General features: G+C 38.9%; 1 protein-coding gene across 1 annotated transcript in view; it reads left to right on the top strand.

The window, feature by feature from the left end:
- The window catches only part of AP4E1 (adaptor related protein complex 4 subunit epsilon 1), an 87,522-nt gene extending 81,612 nt beyond the window's left edge, over positions 1-5,910 (top strand). The window contains exons 19-20 of the mRNA XM_017517880.2: positions 484-641; positions 1,998-5,910. Of these exons, the coding sequence (XP_017373369.1) occupies positions 484-641; positions 1,998-2,158 (319 nt within the window). The 3' untranslated portion in view covers positions 2,159-5,910. The remainder of the gene's footprint in view (positions 1-483; positions 642-1,997) is intronic.
- The last annotated feature ends 10,360 nt before the right edge of the window (positions 5,911-16,270 follow it).

The following is a 16,270-nucleotide window of genomic DNA, read 5'->3' on the forward strand; positions in this document are numbered from 1 at the left end:
TAGAGACGGGGTTTCACCATGTTGACCAGGATGGTCTCGATCTCTTGACCTTGTGATCCACCCGCCTCGGCCTCCCAAAGTGCTGGGATTACAGGCTTGAGCCACCGCGCCCGGCCTCATATTCTTTTACATAACTTTGATAAAGTATCCCATTATCCCCAAATTCAAATTATATATGAAAGAAAAGTTCATATTATATTTGAATGATTTATAAAATTACTTGGTAAAATCTTACTGGAATGACTAGTAGAGAGAACTGAGTGATTTATTTAAATGACATTTTAAACTTAATAGTATTACCTGCTTTCAGTAGTTTCATCAGGTTACAGGATGATACTAATTATCTTTAGCATATTTGGGTTTAAAAACATAAATCATATGGGACCCAGATTTACAGTGATGTTTTATTCTCAGGCATTTGAAATTTGTTTAGAATCACTTCACTTTTTTTGATATATATCTAATTTTAAACATTATTTTCAGACCATTAAAAATCTCAAGTGAAGACTTCGGCAAACTGTGGTTATCCTTCGCAAATGATGTGAAACAAAATGTAAAAATGTCAGAATCTCAAGCTGCACTGCCTTCTGTACTAAAGACTCTGCAACAGAAATTAAGACTCCATATTGTTGACATTATAGGTTCGTAGAGTTATGAAAAGGCAATTCCGTATTTATAGGAGCTTTCTTACAATTGGAACACAAACTCTTACAAGTATCAGATTTTTTAGAGCTTTATTTCCAGTTGCCGCTGTCTTTCAGACGAATGTGTTTTTCAGACTATATTAAATAATTTTTTTATTGGAATATACACATACATAAAATATACCATTTTAACAATTAAAAAAAATATAGTTAAGTGGCATTAAGTATATTCACACTGTTGTCCAACTGTCACCATCATCTGTCTTTAGAACTTTTTCATCTTCCTCAACTGGAACACTATGCCCATTAAACACTAACTCCACCTTTCCCCTTCTTCTCCATCTCCTGGCAACTACTGTTTTACCTCTTGTCTCTATGAACGTGACTACGTTAGGTACTTTATATAAGTGGAATCATACTAGTCCTTTTATATCGGGCTTATTTTGCTGAGCATAATGTCTTCAAGGTTGATCCATGTTGTAGCATATGTCAGAATTTTTTTTCCTTCCTAAGTTTGAATACTAGTTCATGTTGTGAATGTGATACATTTTGTTTATTCATCTGTAAATGGATACTTGGATTTCTTCCACTTTTTGGCTATTGGTGAATAATGCTTTTATGAACAGGGTTATACAAATATCACTGTTTGTGTCCCTGCTTTCAGTTCTTTATTTGGTTATATACCTTGAAGTGGAATTGCTGGATTATATGGTAATTATGGATTTAATTAATTAATTAATTTTTTTTTGAGACAGAGGCTTACTTTGTCACCCATGCTGGAGTGCAGTGGTGTGATCTAGGCTCACTGCAACTTCCACCTTCCAGGTTCAAGCAATTCTTGTGCCTCAGCCTCCTGAGTAGCTGGGATTACAGGTGTGTGGCACCATGCTCAGCTAATTTTTTGTATTTTTTAGTAGAGACAGGGTTTCACCATGTTGCCCAGGCAGGTCTAGAACTCCTGAGCTTAAATGATCTGCTCGCCTTGGCCCCCCAAAGTGCTGGGATTACAGGCATGAACTACTGCACCTGGCCTATATTTAATTTTCTGGAAAACCACCATATTATTTTCACAGCAACTGTACCATTTTACGTTCCCACCAGCAATGTACAAGGGTTCCATTTTCTCCACATCTTCATCAACACTTGTTACTATCTGTTTTTTTTCTTAATATTAGCCACCCTAATGGGTATGAAGTACAGTATCTCATTGTGGTTTCAGTTTGCAGTTTCCTTAGTGATTAGTGATATTGAGTATCTTTTCATGTGCTTATTAGCCATTTGTGTATCTTCTTGGAGAAATGTCTGTTTAATTCCTTTTGCATTAAATCATTTTTCACTTTTGTTTTGTTGTAGGCAATGAAGGGCTATTGGCCTGTCAGCTGCTGCCATCCATCCCCTGCTTACTGCATTGCCGAATTCATGCAGATGTATTAGCTCTGTGGTTCAGATCCTCCTGCTCTACTCTTCCTGACTATTTGTTGTATCAGTGTCAAAAGGTGATGGAGGGATCCTAGCAGAAGCTCTGCTAAATTTTACTTCATCAAGATCAATGGTTTACATAGATAAACTTATTTACCAAAGTAAAAAGAACTCATGGTACTTCTAATGAAAGTGGGGATTATTACAAGGGTGGTTTATATGTTTTCTTTATGATTCCTGGTCAAGAAAGATCCCCCAAAACTGCATCCTTAACCTTTAACTCAGGATTGTACAGTATGTTTGGGTCCCCCAAAAAGTGACCTAAGCTAATATTATAAACTGCTAATGATTTATATACCACTTAGTGTTTAGAGGGACTGAAAATATTTATTTTGTTATAAATAATTTTATAGCAAGTTTACTCTAGTGCTAGCTAATTTGTAATAAAGCCAAGTCTCAGTTTTCTGCATTACTTGAAGGGAGACATGAAATTGATCATCTCAAACCTAATTCGTATTTGGCTTTGGAATGCAGTGTATGTTTTTTGGTAGGCAAGTCAATACTTTTGATTATGTTTTGCTTAGATCAGTGTTGAACTAAGTTGGCATAGCATACACTAGCAGTTGTAGAAGATCCATGAGCATGCTGGATATTGAGGGAATCCAATCTGTGGTATATTTTTTTTATTATAGATAACTGTTACACGTAATTCCAGATAATTTGGTTATGAAATTTGTGTGTTTTATGCTTGGATTTATTTTGAAATTCAAAGCAAATCACTCTATTCTTAATTTTGAAACTCAGAGCCATTTTCAAAATATCATATGAAAAGAAAACCCATAAGTGCATGCAGTAACAAAGCAAACAGATACAAAAAGGACTTTTTAGTTATAACAAATATTTTAGTCAGTTACCGCTTAGGTCCTTTTGGCAAATTAAAATTTGTGATTAGAGTATAAATGGCAAAACCATTTTTTCCTGGCCTTTGAATCCACTAGTACTCAATGGATATAGCTGAAGCAGAGACTATCTAAGTATAGCATACAGGTTCTTCAATAAAACATATCATTTTCATGTTATAGTTATGACTGTGTGGCGTCTGTCAAAACCGTTATCAGTAAAAGAAGCCTTTATATGAATGATGGACCAAAATCTTGAGGTTGTACATTAACTGAAATATTATTTTATAAAATCTTATGGTGCTGTGGAAAATATTTATTATTTCACTTTTTCTGACACTTCACCATAGAGACTGTTCAGGTAAGTCATTACAGTTAATAATCTGGTTAATTGGTACTTTTAGTCACCCAGGTCAGGAATTCTGATTTTAGATTATTTCGTTAATCATAGCTGATAAAGAAGCTAGGGAGATTTCTCAGAGTTAGTAGAGTTCATTAGTCATTTGTGTCAAGGGTATCCCTCCCTAAAAACAAAACCAGTATTTTCTTTCTCAGTTTTTAAGTTATTCATTAAAAAATATATAACATCTTGTTAATTTTATTCTTTTAAAAACATACATTGAAATCTTGCTACAGGAGTAGTAAGTGACTGGAATTTCCTGCATAATTGGTTCCTTCTTTTAAATAGATGAGATTCATCCCCAGGCTCTCAGCGGTGTCATAATAAACGGAGTATGCTGACTCCAGGGGTGCAGTGGACACTGGTAGCTAGCCTAATCAGCTCCCTCCTTGTTCCTACCTCTGTCAGCAGCATCCCTCGCCCCTTACCTGATTCTGCTATGACTCTTACAGAGAGGAAGTGCCTTCTCACTTTGCAAAGGAATTCAGCATGTCACAAAGGAGGTGCTCCAATTTTTTGTTTCCTTAATTCCCTGTGTTTGCCTAGTTACTGAGGCTAGGTCAATTGTGTAAGATGCTGAGAGCACATGGACTGCCACCAGAAAGATCTGCTGCTTTGTTACAGGATGTATTTGTGAGTGGTAGCTGCAGTTGTCATGAGAGACATGCTTGGCATACAGAGCTGTCTAATGGGTGGGAAACATGTAATGGTAGATTTAGGGCTGGGAACATGATTTTGGGTCTGTCCAAAGGAATGTGGTATCACTTTTGTTCTTTCTGAACCCACTAAATAAAAAGTAGGGTAACAGGGTTTCTACTGAAATGTTTAGTAGAATGTTCACAGTTTTTATATTTTTATGATTTTAAAAACAATAATAGAAGAATAGATTTTAAGAAACTTCAGAGCAGTATATATTCTGTCTAAACTTATTGAATGTTTTCAGTTATAAATCAGGCATCATCAACCTTTATTTTTGCATTATAGGAGTTGTGACTATAAAGTAGGGAGAATTTATTTTATTTATTTATTCTTTGAGATGGAGTTTTGCTGTTGCTGCTCAGGCTGGAGTGCAATGGTGCAGTCTTGGCTCACTGCAACCTTCACCTCCTGGGTTCAAGTGGTTCTCCTGTCTCAGCCTCCTGAGTAGCTGGGATTACAGGCATGCGCCACCACACCTGGCTAATTTTTTTTTGTAGTTTTAGTAGAGACGAGATTTCTCCATGTTGGCCAGGCTGGTCTTAAACTCCTGACCTCAGGTAATCCGCCTGCCTCAGCCTTCCAAAGTGCTAGGATTACAGGCATCAGCCACCATGCCCAGCTGAATTATTTTTGTGGGTAAACTCATTCTCTTTACCTAATAGTCATAATTTAGTCAGTGAAGGGACAACATCTGGGGTAAGAGGTATGGAGGAAATGCTCAGCTTTGTGAATTTTGTGCCAGGCATCTTTGCTGAAAATGGAAATGGCAGCAAGTGTGAATCTGGGGGAATATAAGGGATGATGAAAAAGCCTTAAGAGTAGGTGAGGAAGAAGGGTCAGACTCCTACCAGAAGAGTCCTTGTGGAGGCAGGCAGATCAGAGCTCGGGGTTTGAAAGTGGGCCTAAGTAAGGGTCCTGCTAGAGAAACTGCAGATAGAAGCTGAGCAGTTACCAACTGCTAATGTGCCAAGTATACCTAGCACAGCGTGTGTTTTGTAGAGGAGCATTATTTTAAACAATGTTATGTCATCTACCAAAATAATTGTGGTAAAAGTGTAGTATTTTATTTTTTCCTTTTATGTCAGCAATATTTTAAAATACTGATCTGTTTATCTTATATTTTTATGGATAAATGTGATATTTGCCTCATAATTGTAAGCCACTGAGAGTGCACTGAACCTATTCACACGTCTTTAAGATGTTTTGCTGTGTTAAAATTTTAGGAGAGAAAAATGCAAGTGAATAATAATTTAATAGGCGTTTATTTATTTTGGAGTTGAATTCTATAATTGGAAAAAGTTCAGTAATGTAATAAATACAAAGTGATCTGTACTGTCTTTTGGTCTATATGTTCTTTATTAACTGAGTAGCTGAATATTAAGTAATATTATTTAGTCAGTAATTTGGTAGACGTTAGCTAAAAAGAGCGGGAGCAATTGGAATGGGATGAAAAGAATGATTTATTCATTGCAGCCCCCCCAAAATCTTGTCTAATTGGTTAAAAGTAAAAGTAGTGCTATTTCTCTTTCTGTATGATGGTCAGAGAGAACTTTTTGGGCTTCAGACAAATTATAGCATTGATTGATTCTCATGATGCCTGTCCCTATCATCTGCTTTCACCTTAGGCTGACCAGAGCATTTAAAGCAGAGCATTGTTTCCATCATGCGCTTCCTTTATAGATGTCTGAAGATGCCAGAAACACAGTAAATCTACTAGAAACTTAGTGACCAAAGAATCTGAGTGTGCTGGCCATCTCTGCATCGTGTATCCTAAGACACAAAGCCAGATCAGAAATGGAGTTTAGATCCTACTGATTTGTGTCTCTTGTTGGCTACAATGTATATTAAGGAAAAAAAAAAGATCCTGAGACTTGAAGCTCCATCTTTGGGGCACTGAAGTAAAAAAGGAGGTTTAAACGTACCACACTCAACTGTAGTAATTGAAAAGATGGGAGCTGTTGAAGGGAGGGGTGGCCTGCAGCCCTATGGGCCAGGGCTGATGATTGTATGATAGTTACTAGTTTATGTGTATGCATAGTGGGAGACTATAAGCTTTTTGTGCTTAGGAACTCTGTGTGTATATAGAGTTTTTATTTTTTTGGTAGACTATTATTTTAAGACATTATTTTTTTGAGGAGTTTCAGGTTCAAGCAAAATTGAGAGGAACAGAGGTTTCCCATATACTCCCTCCTCCCACATACATGCATAGACTCCCCCATTATGAGCATCCCCTACCAAAGTGTTACATTTATTATAATTTATGAACCTACCTTGACATGTTATCACCAAATATTTTACATTATAGTTCACTCATTGTGTACATTCTATGGGTTTAGACAAATGTATAATGACATGAATCCACCAGTGTAGTATCATACAGAGTGTGTTCACTGTATTAGAAATCCTCTGTGCTCTGCCTGCTTGTCCCTTCCACTCTCCTGCCCCCAACCCCTAGTAACCACTGATGTTTTTTACTGTCTCCATAGTTTTGCCTTGTCCAGATAATATCATATAGTTAGAATCATATAGTAGTAGCCTTTTCAGATTGTTTTCATGTAGTTAATATGCATTTAAGATTCCTCCATATCTTTTCATGGCTTACTTTTTAGCATTGAAAAATTCACTGTGTATACCAAGCTTTTTTAATCCATTCACTTAAAGAGGTTGTTGCTTCCAAGTTTTGGCAATTATGAATAAAGCTGCTATAAACATTGTATACAGATTTTTGTGTAGACGTGTCTTCAACTCCTTTGGGCGAATACCAAGGAGCACGATTGCTGAATCCTAATGTTAAGAGTATGTTTAGTTCTGTGAGAAACTGCCAAATTGTCTTCCAAAGTGGCTGTACTATTTTGCGTTCCTGCCAGCAAAGATTGCTGTTGCTCCACATCCTTGTCAGCATTTGATGGTGTCAGGGTTCTGGATTTTGGCCATTTTAATAGGTGTGTAGTGATATCTCGTTTCAATTTGCTTTTCCCTGATGAAATACGGTGTTGAACATCTTTTCGTATGCTTTGTTGCCATCTGTCTGGTTTTTTTGTTTTGTTTTGTTTTATTTTTTGTTTTTTTGTGAGATGCCTGTTAAGGGCTTTGGCCCATTTTTGAATCAAGTTTTCCGATAGTTGAGTTTGAGTTCTTTGTTTATTTTTGGTAACATTCTTTTGTCAGATATATCCGTTGTAAGTATTTTCTTCTGGTCCGTGGCTTATCTTTTCATTCTCTTGGTAGTGTCTTTTGCAGAGCAGAACTTTTTAATTTTAGTGAAGTTCAGCTTATTAAATGTTTCTTTCATGGATTATGCCTTGGTATTATATCTAAAAGTCATTGCTAAACCCAAGGTTATCTAGATTTTTATCCTATGTTATCTTCTAGAAATTTTATAGTTTTGCATTTTACTTTTAGGTATGTGACCCATTTTGAGTCATTTTTTGTGGAGGGTGTAAGGTCTGTGTCTAGATTCATTTTTTTGCATGTGGATGTCCAGTTGTTCCAGCACCATTTCTTGAAAAGACCATCTTTTTTCCATTATGTTGCATTTGCTTCTTTGTCAATGTGTTAGTCTGTTTTTATATTACTCTAAATACCGGAGACTGGGTAATTTATAAGAAAAGAGGATTAATTGGCTTATGGTTCTACAGGGTATACAGAAAGCATAATGCTGGCATCTGCTTCTGGTGAGATCTCAGGAGGCTTACAATCATGGTAGAAGGCAAAGGGAGAACAGGTGGTATTACATGGTGAGGAACGGAGCAAGAGAGAGAGGAGAGAGGTCCCAGAATTTTTTAAACAAACAGACCTCATGTGAACTAAGTGAGCAAGAACTGATTTACCACCAAGGGGATGGTGCTAAGCCATCCATGAGGGATCTGCCCCATGATCCAATTACCTCCCACCAGGCCTCACCTCAAACATTGGGAATCAGATTTCAACATGAGATTTGAAGGGGACAAGCATCCAAACCGTATCAGTCAGAATCAGTTGACTATATTTATGTGGATCCATTTCTGGGTTCTCTGTTCTATTCCACTCATCTATTTTTGTCTTTTGCCAGTGCCACACTGCCATGATTATTCTAGCTTTATAGTAATCTCAAACTCAGGTAGTGTCAGTCTTCCAACTTTGTTCTCCTTCAATATTATGTTGGCTACTTTGGGTCTTTTGCCTCTTACTATAAACTTTAGAATTAGTTTGTAGATATCTACAAAATAACTTGCTGGGTTTTTGATTGGGATTGCATTGAATCTAAAGATCAAGTTGGGGGAAATTGATATCTAGACAATATTGAATCTTTCTATCCATCAACATGTACTGTCCCCCCATTTATTTAGTTCTNTTTTTTATAACAGAAGAACTTTTCAACAGGACCATTGCAGTCCTATTGGGGACAGTGGCTGACAGTCTCTGGGCACTAGGTGGGAGGGATGGTCTCCTGAATGGCCAGACATGACAAGATGGGTTCCTGCCTGCAAGGAGTTCATGATCATTAGGGGATTTCAGAAGGGAAATGACCATTGATTGAACTGTTCATCACTAGGAGCTCAGAAAAAGGAAAGATTGGCATGAACCAGAAAGGAAAAGAGAATGGCCTCCATATGGACGGGTAAGCAAAAGGGATTCTCCAGATCTCTGGAGCTGGGAAGAAGAGACCAGCTGAAGGCCAGTTTATAGCCTAGTCAGGGAAGGCTACCCTCTGCTTGGACCCCTCTAAACGCTTCTCATCTCGCTCAAAGTCAGCTCCAAGGTCTTTCAGTGGCCTGTCGGCTCCACAGGAGCTGGGACTGATCTTGTCTCCTACCGCCCTCCCCCAGCCTGCAGGTGCCAGCTGCTCCTCTGCCTAGATCCCCCTCAGCAGGCCAGGCACTCTCCTGCCATGGGGCCTTCACAACTATTGCTGGTGCCTGAATGTTCTTCCCAAAGATTTGCACAGGTCTTAGTCCCACACACTGTTTGGATTTCTGCTCAAATGTCACCTTCTCACGGGGAGCCTTGATTTCCCTACCTAAACCAGCAACTTCATCCCCTTGTCTCTGCTTGATCTTCACAGCGCTCATCACCTTCTTACATATTGCAGTATTTGTGTGATTATTGTCTGTCTCCTGCAACTAGAATGGAAGCTCCATGAAGGCAAGGACTTTATCTGTTTTGATCACTGCTGTATCTCTAGTGCCAGGGACTGTGCCTGGCACAGGGAGAGAACCCTGTAAATGTTTGTTGAATGAATGAATAAACAAATGAATGACCTCATGGTCCACATTGAGGGGTTACAGAAGATGAGGCTGCATAAGTACAGTTGTCCAACTCTGGTACTTCTAGTTCTGGCACAGAAGCTTAGACTAATACGGTTCAAAATATGGAGACCTTTTGTTTTTTTCCCTAAAGAGACAAAATGAAAACTGTGGTTTAGTAGCATAAATCTGTCAAGAAAAAAAATAATTTCTCCCAGTGGAGCTGGATTAGACTCTCTTTGGTCTTGGAATAGCCAATGCATTTACCAGCTCTATTTCCCCATTGAATTTTCTTACAACCAGTAGCCTTGATTCAGTTACAACTTTTTTGGTTTTTTCTTTGAGACGGTGTCTTGCTTTGTTGCCCAGGCTGGAGTGCAATGGCGTGATCTCAGCTCACGGCAACTTCTGCCTCCCAGTTCAAGCAATTCTCCTGCCTCAGCCTCCCCAGTAGCTGGGACTATAGGCACCCACCATCATGCCTGGCTAATTTTTGTATTTTTGTAGAGACAGGATTTCACCATGTTGGCCAGGCTGGTCTCGAACTCCTGATCTCAGGTGATCCCCCCTCCTTGGCCTCCCAAAATGGTGGGATTACAGATGTGAGCCACCATGCCCAGCCCAGTTACAACATTTTCTAGGAGACTGCTGTGGCTCAAACTCTACTGAGTTTTGTGTGAGGTCCTAGCATGTAGAGGAGAGGTATAAACCTTAAGGAAACAGTGGGCACAACACGTGACCCCTCGCACCCCACACTTGCCCCCAAGCTCTGGACGACTGTGGACTTTCAATATCGCTTGTTAAAGGAAAAATCAATGATCAAACTTGTGAGTTTGCGGGGAAGATAAAGCAAACGTGTTAAAAGGACTTTATTAACTCACAAGCAACAAATGGAGTAAAAATTAGTACTGTGCTTCAGAGGAATAAGGATGAACTTTGAAATTGTATCTTCAAAGGCAACAGTGGCTAAGAGCATAAACTCTGAAGCCACATAGCCTGGGTTTAAATCACAAGGTATTAGCCATGTGACCCTGTCCATTTAATCTCCCTTCCTTAGTTTGTCTATAAAATGGGGATGGCAAGAGTACCTTTCTTATAGGATTCTTATAAAGCTTAAAAGAATACAGGTGAAACACTTAACCTGTACATCATCTAATAATTGCTGTGCAATTGTTGACATTTGCAACTAGATTTGGGTGGGTTTCAGAGTCTGAACTTTAGACAGTTTTTCTACTCTAGCTTTGACACTGTTTCTGGCAAATTCTAGGTGTTCATTAAATAGACAATTTTTCTGCCCCCTGTGAGTTTCAGTTTTCTAATCTGTCAAACAGTAATAATAATCTTACCATACAGAAATGATGTAGAATTTAAATAAAATTTCTCATTTCAGCACATAGAAGATAATGTATGCTAAGTAAATGTGTTTTGAATGAATGACACGTGTGAATCACCGCCTATGGTGAATTCGGAGTGAGTGAGCCTTCTAGGAATGTAAGCAGGGAAGTGATCAGAGTGGATAGGTGTGATTGAGATATTTGCTGAGTGACCAGTATGAGTCAGATTTTGAAGGAAGATCGGCTTACAGGTTGGCTGGAAAAAGAGAAAAGGCATTCTGGGTAGATGAAATAGCATGGAAAATCTCTAAGAAAAGCTGGAAGGAGAATGAAAATAGAGTTAATGAGATGGGAAGACCAGTTTTTGCAACACTTCGAAGGTCAGGAGTTTTCCTTTGTGGTTAGAGCCCCCACTGAATATTCCTAGGCTATGATTTGTCTCCTGTCCTAGCCAATTAGATCATACCATGAATCTGTCACCAACATATGCCATTTAGAGTTGGGCGAATGGACCTCTCAGATGGTTAGGGTAATTCCAGGATCACTTCCTAAAGTCTACTTAGAGTTTTCAACAGTACTTTTGGGGGTAAGGAAAACAACCTTAAAATTGTGGACAAACTTCCTGTGATTCTGGGAATATTGTTTTTCTTATTGGTCAAAATTCCATCAGAAATACCAAATCCAGGGTAGGCAATGAGGCTGTTCCCAGCCACAGTCATGTTGCCAGGGGAGTCTGAATCACCTTTTAAAAAGCCCCCAAAGTCTTTCAACATGAACACAGGCACTTTGCCGGGAGCTTGAGACCTAATGCTCTGGGGACGGCCCTTCTGTGGAAAGTGATAACATGAGGAAGCTGAAAAATAAAGTGGAAGAACCTTTTCAGACTGAATTAAACAATGCGCCACAGGCCCCCAGCCCTCACGCTCTTGCTGCAGGATTCTTCACCTGACCCACAAGATGCTGCTGGGGGAACGGAAGTGATTAGAATTTGTCTCCCCACCCGCTTCTGTAGCCTCTTGCCTGTGGGTGCCACCACCCTTTGAGAACTGAAGAACGCGTATGCCCCCACCTCCAGGCAGAGCTCCAGGCCTGCACGTGCACACTTTGCCTGTAATGTTTGCAGGTCACAGACCAAGGGTCCCATCCTGTGGCCTCAGTTAAAAACCCACACTGCTGAGACAGCTATTTTCTTTCTCTTATATTGTTGTTTACATGTTTGTCTGCACAATAGATTGCAAATTTGTTGACAGTGGGCACCAGGTCTTAAGTTATTTTTGTATTCTCCCTAGTGGTTTTTTTTTTTTTTTTTTTTTTTTTTTTTTTTTTTTTTTTTGAGACAGAGTCTCACTCTGTCACCTAGGCTAGAGTGCAGTGGCACAATCTCAGCTCACTGCAACCTCTGCTTTCCAGGTTCAAACAATTCTCTTGTCTTAGCCTCACGAGTAGCTGGGACTACAGGTGCCTACCACCATGCCCGGCTAATTTTTTAGGGACAACTACTCATTAGTAAAATCAATAACATCAGGAAAGTTGAGGAAGAACAGGCCCTCTGGGATAAAGCAGCAGAAAGGAGTTACTTAAAAGGAAATGTGTTTCATATGCATCACACAGGAAAATTTTTATGATAGGTACATGGATCCTAGGTAGGAGAGCATCCAAAAGGTGAATCCCAGAGAAGTCTGAGAACTTAAAAAAATTGTGGGTACAGAGAACATGGGTCTGGTTGTGCAGAAAGTACAGATGATGAGGAGCATATAAGCTTCCTGAAGCATCTTTAATGCTGAAAAATCATGGGTCCTTGTAAGCAGTTGCAGCCAGATTGTGGGCTCTTTTCCAAGGGAGGGAATCAATTTCCGTTAGTTATTTTAAACTATTTTCATAAGTGGATGAGTACTTTTCCTTCCCCAAAACATTACATTGTCAGTGCCACTAAATGGCTGACTTCAGGAAATTTTTCCTTGATATGATCTGGGAGATTATGTGCCAAATGGAGAGACTAGAGCCCAGAGGTTAATTGTGTTTCAGTGAGAGAAAAGTGCTTAGAAATATTTTAATTGCACATCTCCTCCACTCCTTATATGACAAGTAGAAAGGAGCAGAGGTAAGACATGTACATTCTCAGGGGGAGGCATTTGATCTCTACCAAATAATTTAATGAAGGCAAGGACAAAACTAGTGACTAGAACAACCTGGTCCTGTTAGCGGTAGTTATCAAGGTATTAGAATTTATTTTCTATTTTAGTTGACTGATTAATGGTTTATGGGGGTAAATAATTACTGTAAATTGTTGGAAAGATGAAATGATTTTGTACCCTATTATTGGATGTCTTCATTTACAGACATAGAATATGTATATCTTGCAATTCAGAAATTCCTAGGTTTTTATAGATAAAACATCTATTTATAATGGGTTTCTCAGATGTTGCCTTTTTATTGATTCAGATTTTGTTGAAGATGATTAGAATATTGAATATCATTCATATGTCCTATGATAGCTGCCACCATGAATAAAAGTGGCAAAATTGGAAAGACCTGAACTGCAATAATTTTGTAAACTTTATTACAAAAATTTCAAATACATAAAAAATAAACAGTGACATAATGAATCCATGTACCATTATCCAGCTTCAACAATTCTCAGCATTCTGCCATTCTTATTATACCTCCTCACTTCCTGCCCCTGCAACTAGGTTATTTTTATTTGAAATTCACAAATCTTAACTGCTTAACTTCATCAAATGGATATGCCCATGTGACCCACAGCCCTATCAAGCTGTGAAGCATTTCCATTATCCCAAGAACCTCCTCTTCTCCCTTCTCAGTCAGTCCCTATACTCCATCACTGCCCTGCTCAAAGGCAGCTACTGTTCTGTTTTTTTCTACTATAGATGAGTTTTGCTTGTTCTAGAACTTGATAAAAATGGAATCATTAATGATGTACTTTTTTTTTTTTGGAGATGGAGTTTCGCTCTTGTCACCCAGGCTGGAGTGCAATGGCACAATCTCGGCTCACTGCAACTCTGCCTCCTAGGTTCAAGCAATTCTCCTGCCACAACCTCCTGAGCAGCTGGGATTACAGGTACACACCATCACACCTGGCTAATTTTTGTATTATGAGTAGAGTCAGGGTTTCATCACGTTGGCCAGGCTGATCTTGAACACCTGACCTTAGGTGATCCACCTGCCTCGGCTTCCCAAAGTGCTGGGATTGGAGGTGTGAGCCACCATGCCCAGACAAGGATGTATTTTTGAAATCAAGCTCTTTTAATTAAATCTTTGTTTTTGCATTTATCAACTATATGGAAAGACAGGACCTGAAAGGAATGGTGTACTGAGTAGATGTGGGAACAAAATTAGATAGATATGATATTGATGGGACATGAGGAGTGCTAGTGAGCTATTCCTTAGCCTAACATGTGTCATAATGATAAGTTCACACATTTTCTCCACCCACTAATACATCTCCAGCATCTAGAACAACTTTAAATGACATGAGCAAAAAACAGAAGGGGCTGAGTGACAGAAGGTAACATGGTTTGGGAGAGAGATGCAAGATTGGGAATTTGTGGTCAGAGAATAGTGATCCACTTGAGTTAAAGGATTCTTTAAAATATTTGTAGCAGACTCAGTCTTCTCAATCTTTGATAATTTTATCATACACGTGAGATTATACTTAACCTGACCAATTCAGAAGACTTTATTTATGTGTTTATTTTTTTGAGATAGAGTCTTGCTTTCTTGCTCAGGATACAGTGTGATAATTTTATCATACAGGTGAGATTATACTTAGCCTGACCAATTCAGAAGACTTTATTTTTTTGTTTATTTTTTTGAGATAGAGTCTTGCTTTGTTGTTCAGGATACAGTGTAGTGGATCCATCACGACTCACTGCAATCTTGACCTCCCAGGGTCAAGTCATCCTTCCACCTCAGCCTCCCGAGTAGCCGAGAGTACAGGCACACGCCATTATGCCCAGCTAATTTTTGTATTTTTTGTAGACATGGGTTTTTCTATGTTGCCCAGGCTGGTCTTGAACTCTGGGGCTCAAGCATTTCACCCTCCTCGGCCTCCCAAAGTGCTGGGATTGTAAGCCACTATGGCCTGACTTCTAAATGTTAAAGACGTTCAAGCTATATTGACTGTAATCCACAGTAGGAAATACATGGTACATCATGACCTAGTTTACACATTATGCGTGTAATTGAAATTTCAAATTGTACAAAAAATCACTTAGCCTGTACAAATTGTACAAAAAACACTCAGTCCCATGCAGTTTGATACCTTCTATTCTGATCCATTCCATTTTTTTTTAAAGCTAGTTGCAACCAACCAATTAGATTGATTGATTTCATGACCCATTTCATGCCTACCAAGCCCAGCTTGGATCGGCTAAACTGTAGTTGACCTGCAGACTCATGATCATGAGAACAATACCTGTTGCTATTAGACACTGAGTTTTTCAGGTGGCTTATAGACAGCATTGTTGTAGCATTAGCTCAGATGCACATCAGAAAGTCAACATTTACTTGTTGCTATAATGTGGACACTGGGCTAGAAATAATAGCCCAGTGACTTATAATTATGATCAAATTAGTTCTAATTTTGGATGGGTCATCTTTTCTTTCTGGGCTATAGTTTTCTGCCCTGTAAAGTGAAGAGAGAGACAGGACTGGGGTAGATCTCTAAAATCCTCCTTACTTCTGAGATTCAGAGTCTCAGGGCTGCTCTGAGCATATGCGATTTTCACAAATTATATTCCTTCTTCTTCCTTCTAAAATTTCTTAGCTCAAGGAGATCACCTTTGTCACTATTGTAGAGTGGGGAGCAGATTCTTACATGTTTCTCTAGAACAATATGGAAGAACATCAGTCCATAGAAGAATAGTAACTTACTCAGAAAGTTTCAGAATAACCCACAGGGTCTTAGGGTTCAACAGAAGCATTCTTCATAGCCAGTGCTTTCTGTGCAGGGCAGCTGGCCTTCTGTCTAATCAGATAGGAAAAAATTAACTGTTTTTGCAGCTCTGATGTGCAGAAGAGCCTCCCCACTCTTTCATTAAACACTACAGCTGTGGCAGCATAACTGTTTCCACATGCTCTTTTATGTTTTTCAGCTCCTTTGGAGCTGGATTTTCATGTGATTGAGTTCAAGTCAGTTATATTCCAGTAGAATGTTGGTGGAAGTGATATATACAACTTCTAGGCATGGACCCTAAGACATTTTACATGCCCTCACTCTTTGCTCATCAGGTTGTTGGATGGAGAGAATCCAATTATAATGTCTCTAAAAAGGAGGCAATGGAGCTGCTGGTTGGAAGAAACCTGAGTCTCTGAATGAAGCAGTTACTTTCTCTCGTGACCTCCCTGGACTGTAACCTGAATTGAAAACAAGTCTTTGATGTGTTAGGCCACTGAGATTTGGCGGTTACATCAGAGCTACCCTGACTAATGCATCTGCTTAGACCCATAATTTTTGATATGTTAGCCACTAGCTACATGTGGGAACTGAGCACTTGAAATTGTGGCTAGTCAGAATTGAGATGTGCTCTAACTGTAGAACAAACTGGATTTCAAAGACTTAGTACACAAAAAGTAAAGTATTTTATATTAATGCTATTATAATTATATTTTGGATATATTAGATATAAAA

Source organism: Cebus imitator, unplaced genomic scaffold, assembly GCF_001604975.1.
Source record: "Cebus imitator isolate Cc_AM_T3 unplaced genomic scaffold, Cebus_imitator-1.0 Scaffold651, whole genome shotgun sequence".
Classification (NCBI taxonomy): domain Eukaryota; kingdom Metazoa; phylum Chordata; class Mammalia; order Primates; family Cebidae; genus Cebus; species Cebus imitator.